At 48.4% G+C, this 6,230-nt stretch overlaps 1 protein-coding gene and 1 pseudogene across 5 annotated transcripts in view; both read left to right on the top strand.

The window, feature by feature from the left end:
* Positions 1-280: 280 nt before the first annotated feature.
* Positions 281-2,292, top strand: LOC102755790 (annotated as a pseudogene).
* Positions 2,293-4,291: 1,999 nt separating this feature from the next.
* The window catches only part of LOC102755137 (major histocompatibility complex class I-related gene protein), a 15,590-nt gene continuing 13,651 nt past the window's right edge, over positions 4,292-6,230 (top strand). For 3 of the 5 annotated variants that reach the window (XM_006754484.2, XM_006754486.2, XM_015570021.1), the window contains exon 1: positions 4,678-5,786. In XM_006754484.2, the coding sequence (XP_006754547.2) occupies positions 5,528-5,786 (259 nt within the window). In that variant the 5' untranslated portion in view covers positions 4,678-5,527. Of the gene's footprint in view, positions 4,574-4,677; positions 5,787-6,230 lie in introns of those variants that run through there. The other 2 variants (XM_015570031.1, XM_006754485.2) reach the window with 2 other exon arrangements.

The following is a 6,230-nucleotide window of genomic DNA, read 5'->3' as shown; positions in this document are numbered from 1 at the left end:
AATATCTTTTAATACACAGAAGAAATGTATAGTAAAAAGGAAATGCATTTAAAGTCTGGCACTATGAAATCTTTACTTCGATCATCAGGAACACAAAAATACATTTAGAAATGTTTCCAGTGGTTCTCAGCCTTCCTAATGCCACCACCCTTTAATACAGTTCCTGGTGTTGTGGTAACCCCCAATTTCATTGTTACAATTTGAACATAATTAAAGCACAGTGATTCATCACAAAAACAATATGTAGTTATATATGTGTTTTCCGATGGTCTTAGGCGACCCCTGTGAAAGGGTCGTTTGACCTCCAAAGGGGTCTCGACCCACAGGTTGAGAACCGCTGGAAGCGTTCAGCAGCTTTGGTCGTGCCCTTTGCATCCTGGGAACCGCAGTTCTCCGTTCAGCTACATCATCCACGCAAGGTGACGCAAGGTGACGGACATGCGCAGTAAGTTCGGTTGGTCCGCGCCTCGCGCAGTTTTCGCATCACCCTGACAGCCTTGCCTACCTGCAGCGGCTCGCCGGCCTGCGCCATAGGCGTTCGGATCAACTAAGAACAGAAACTGGAGCCCTGCGATTTCTCACAGGTTTGACTGGGGCTGCGGGCGGACCGGACTCCTCCGTCCCATGCCTCCCGCGAGCCCAGGCCTACACGGTTGAGGCACCACTGCGCTGTCCCGCCAGCGAGGGAAGGAGAGAAGTTCACCCTCGTCTCTGCAGCTAGTAGTCTGGCCGGCTGACACCCGGGAGGCTTCAGACCCAAAGCCCCTGGGCGAACAGTGTGCGAGATGGGACGGACGTCGAAGGACAAGCGGGATGTGTACTACCGCCTGGCCAAGGAGAATGGCTGGCGCGCCCGCAGTGCCTTCAAGCTGCTACAGCTCAATGAGGAATTCCGACTCTTTGAAGGTGTGACACGGGCAGTCGACCTGTGTGCAGCCCCGGGCAGCTGGAGCCAGGTGCTGAGCCAGAAGATCGGGAGTCCACAGGGGTCCGGCCACGTGGTGGCTGTGGACCTTCAAGCTATGGCTCCGCTCCCAGGTGTGTTACAGATCCAGGGGGACATCACCCAGCTGTCCACTGCTGAGGACATCTTCCGGCACTTTGAGGGCTGCCCGGCGGACCTGGTGGTGTGCGATGGGGCTCCTGATGTAACCGGCCTCCATGAGGTTGATGAGTATCTGCAGGCCCAGCTTCTCCTCGCCGCTCTGAACATCGCTGCACACGTCCTGAAGCCCGGGGGCTGCTTTGTAGCCAAGATCTTCCGAGGCCGGGACATGACGCTGATCTACAGCCAGCTGCATGTCTTCTTCTCCAGCGTGCTCTGTGCCAAGCCCAGCAGCAGCCGGAAGGCCAGCAGGGAGGCCTTCGCCGTCTGTCAGGGTTATGACCCCCCTGAGGGCTTCCTGCCGGACCTGACCAAACCCCTGCCGGACCCCTCTTACAATCGAGGCCTCAACCAATCAGATGGTCCCACCCGCAGCATTGTGCCATTTGTGACCTGTGGGGACCTGAGCTCCTATGATTCGGACCTGAGTTACCCACTGGACCTGGAAGACGGCTCAGAGCCCAAGTACACCCCCCGACACGCCGCCCCCCATCTCGCCCCTGTGCCAGCAGGCCTGCACATTGAAGAGGACGTAACAGCAGGCCAGGGAGATCCATCCCCAGGACTGCGCCATCAACACAGTGGACACATTGTCCCAGCCCCTGGCTGCCCCACAGCCACACCCTGATGGCCTCTGAGATGGAAGTCAGTAAAATGAATTGTTGACCTTAACACATCTGTGACAACTCAGCAGCTGTTTGTATCAGAAGAACCAGAACTTGCATCAGCGAACTTGCTTTTCAAACAAGTTCTTATCAGTGGGTCCTGAACACAAGCTTAGAACGAGAACTTGCAATGACTGCCATAAACACAGCCAGGAAAGAAACATGGAATGTTCAGTTGAACTGCGGAAGGGTTTTTAACTGAGCTTTTCCTAGGGGTATCCATGAATTTGATGGAGGAAAATAATACATCTTTATTTTCACTAATATAACTGAAAGTTAGCCTTATTGCCAAATATGAATTCTAGCAGTAAATCAGTTCATTTTTAAGGCAGGGTTGTTATGGGCATCATGAAATACTGTTCATGTTTGTCACTAATTTGGAATTATGGGATATCTGTTAATTTGATCTACTAATAAAAAAGGCCATTATTATTAAAAAAAAATTTTTTTAAAGAGAAGTGAGAAAGCCAAGTAACACATGCAAAAGAACATCAAAATTTAGCAGTTTTAAATATTTTTGAGAGTAAGGCAAGTTAGGAATATATGAATGAATGGATTTTTGCAAGTATTAAAAGTTAAAATTCATTATTCGAATTCAGTGAACTTCTTGATGAAACAGTGAATTTGAATCGTTGTAGAGAGCAGATATACACTTTACCATCTCTATGAACTTGTCAGTGCATGGGGAAGGGAAACCACAATCTCTCTTGGTAAACTAGTGAATAATAGCAGAGTACCAATGATTGCTAACATTTCCTTACTATGGAGCAGACATTGTGCTAGGTGATATACATGCATAATTTTCAGAAGCAGCTCCAGAATTTCTACATAGGGCAGTTTCAGAATGTAGCTTAAAAATTTGGACAGCAGGGCTAGGAGGCTTGAACTGAGGATACATGGCAGACCTACTCTCTTAAATTAGCTGTTTATTTGGGATGGCTCAAGAGGGCTAATGGTGATTATCCTATATAATAAAGATCTAATATGCTAATTAGACCAGAACGACCGTCTGGATGACCTTCTGAACAAAGCCGGGGCTGTGAGGGCCAAATTTCGTGCATTGGGCCTCTAGTGTGTGTATAACTCTAACCAAAGTCCCAATGTCTCCTAATGATGCTATAACAGATTACCATGGATTTAGTGGCCTAAACAACACAAATTTATTCTCTTGCAGTTCTGGAGGTCAGAAGTCTGAAACTGGGTCTCCTGGGCTAAAATCAAAGTGTTGGCAGGCTTCCATTCTTCCTGGAAGCTCCATGGGAGAATCTGTTCCCTCTCCCGCCAGTTCTAGAGGCCGTCTGCTTTCCTTGGCCATGTCTCCCTTCCAGCATTGGCATTACTTCAACCTTGCTTCTACTGACATGTCTCGGACTCTGACCCTTTTGCCTCCCTCTTACAAGGACCTTGTGATTGCATTGGGCCCATCAGCTAATTAGGATAATCTGCTCATCTCAAGATTACTAATTCAACCATATAGGCTAAGTCCCTTTTGTCACATAAAGTAACTGTCACAGGTCCTGGAGATTAGGATGTGCATATCTTTAAGATGTGTGTGGGGGGGAGGGGGAGGTGGGGGAGGGATCGGTATTTACCTACCACAGAAGGAAATCAATTTGTATAGTTCTAATACCTACCAGGTACATCATAAACATAACTTCATTTAATACTTCAACAACTTCATGAAATATATGCCAGGATTTGCTTTTTCAGTTGTAGAAACGGAGCCTCAGCTCAATTTGGGGTTCTCTTGAAGGTCAAGTAGCTATGATGCAAACCTGGGTCCCTCGTAGCCTTGACTCCACTCATCTCTCCCAGTCACCTCTACTTCCTGCCTAGGCCTGTCCCCAAGTTTCCTGGAAAAGCTTAAGCTGCTGCCTATCAACTTGTCACACTCTCCTGATCACAATGTAGTCAGAGCTTAATCCTGAAGATTGCTAATCAAACAAGCCAAGTGGCTGCCCCTCAGAATCTACTTTTAGGCCTTTTACTTGCTCTCCTTTATTAAAGCATTAAATTTATTTATTGATTTATTTATTTATTTATTTATTTATTTATTTATTTATTTATTTAGTTTATTGTACTGGGTGCGAGCATCAGGGAAAATAGACCTAAGCTAAAAATGTTAAGACTGGCTAAGTGATATGTGCTCTATCAGCTGTATGGACTATTGCATTGTAGGAAGCCGGGGCAGGGAGTTGCAAGTCCTGGGACCTTGTGTGAGTCTTGCACATCCTTCTACGGTGAAATCTATGCTCCAGTGAAGAAATAAAGGCTTCTTTTCTTTTGTGCTCCCTGGGGGGACAAGGAATGACTAATCTCTGTGTTCCCTGTGCCTTACACATAGCTGTGCTCTGTAAATATTTTAAGCGTTGGGAATAGGGCACCTGAAACTAATATGATGTTGTATGCCAACTGTAATTGAAAAATAATGATGATAATAATAATTTTAAAAGATTGGGAACAGGTTTGAGACAGGCATACTAAAAGGATCAAGCGGCGCCTGAAGCCAACAAAGGGTTAAAAGTGAATCTGGAAGCGCACGTGTTTTGGTTTTTTTTTTCTTTCTCTATTCTGCCTAGCAACTGATGACACTGCATATATCCGCCGTTTTTATTGGGAGAGGGCCCTGAGCTTCGAGCAGTTTCTAAACCCTGAAGAGTGGGAGGAGTTTAGGTTCCTGAAAGATCGACCGGGACCTGCCGGTGTTTTGGTTAGAAGAATCTGAAAGAAAGCATTTTAGAAGGGCTGATGGTGCTCCTGTTACCCCTCCTCATTGTACTTACGGTGAAGCGCAGCGTTGCCCGTGAGTATCCCAAGTTCTCTCTGCTCCGAACTCCGGAGCTGAGGCCGCCGAGGGGGAACAGCGTGTCTCCCTAAAACTCGCGGCGGAATGTGGACGAAGGAAAAGCGTGTTTAATACACCCGGGACGTGCCGGAGGCTGGACTAGTGAACAGCTCCCAGCTCCCGCGTGCAGGATTTCAGTGTCACCCCTTCCGACGGGGCGGAAGCCATTCTGGAAGGACCTTCCGGGGAGCTGCCTCACTTTCCTCTGAGCATTGCTCCCTGTTTTCTGCTCAGACCCCTTTCTCTTACGTCTGTTTCTCCTCTTCACTGGCTTCCCGAGTCTCCTGGGATGTGGTCAGAGTTTCAGGGGCTTTGAACAGTGGAGCAGAGTCCTCGTGCCGGTTTGTTGTTCTTCCTCACCACAAGCTCCACCTGTGACCAAAGGTCCCAGAAAGATAAAACCCTGGTTCTGGACTTGCTTCCGGGGTGTGAGCGATATCAACTGAGTCCAGGGGAAGTTTTCCATGGTTTTAGGGCCCGGGTCACTGGGGAAGCAGGTGCCTACCATTACCCCCAAAACCCGAGAAGGTCCATGGCTGGAAGCCCCAGGCTCTGTGCCCTCAGCAGCTCCTCTCCTGCTCGGGCTGCACCCCTGGGCGGCGGCGGGCGGTGTCTCCACCTGCATCCGCGCCGCAGTGGGCGGTGACTCCTGAGATGACGGGAAGGAGTTCTTCCGAATCATCCGTGTATTAACCACACAAATGTTGGTTGATGGCCCACCACGTGCCAGCCACTTTTGGAGTTGCGACCGTGAACAAGACAGACATCGGTCCTACTTCTACAGAAATTTAACCCAGAAAAATCCCACCATTTAAATCAGAAATGGGAAAGATTGGGGGATGAGGGACAGAGAGAAATTATGGACAGAAGAAGGGAGAAAAGGGTGGTATTTTCGGAAGGTAAAAGGCATATATGTTGCTACATGTGATCCGTAAAGAGCTGTCCAATAAGGTGACCACAATACCCGCTGAACATAATCTTTCATGCTGTGGTTGCACTAGCCCCTGTGTCAGGCCAAGAAACCCAGCCCACGTCATGAGCAGTCAGGTCTCCTGGCCCACAGTTCAGGCACCCCTGCAATGTCACAGCGCCTCTGGATGCCGCCTCTGGATGCGGGCACCTGGCACTTTGATAATGGTGGATGTGAAACAAAGCCAGTCCTCTGTAAAGGGTAGGCAGGCTCACTTTGTTCTGGTCATTCTCCTTTTCACTCCTACACGTCATCCTTCTCTGTCCTATCTGGTGCCCTGGAGGATGACGCCTTCAGGTGGCATCACCCAGTCTCTCTCTTGCAGGTTGATTTCCACCCAGTGGAGACACTGACAGGAGAGAGGTCAGAGAGCAAGGAGGAAAGACAGGTCGGGGTATTTCATCTTCCCTTTTCCCATTTCTGTAATGTCTCCAGTGGTAGTGGTGTCCCTCTGCAATATAATTTCCCTTGACTAGCCCCTCTTCATACGGGTGCAGCTCCCACTGGGCTTGGGGAACACAATTTGCTACTCTTATCTCTGCAACTCTAGGGGTGGCAAAGGCTTCCCATCATTGCTAGCGTCTGGACCTCTTATCCCTCTTTTTTTTTTTTTCTTAACCTTTTTTTTTTAATTTTTTATTGCAA

This window comes from Myotis davidii, unplaced genomic scaffold (genome assembly GCF_000327345.1).
Source record: "Myotis davidii unplaced genomic scaffold, ASM32734v1 scaffold591, whole genome shotgun sequence".
Lineage (NCBI taxonomy): Eukaryota > Metazoa > Chordata > Mammalia > Chiroptera > Vespertilionidae > Myotis > Myotis davidii.
The sequence above is the reverse complement of the archived record's forward strand: the minus strand, read 5'-3'. Positions and strand labels throughout refer to the sequence as shown.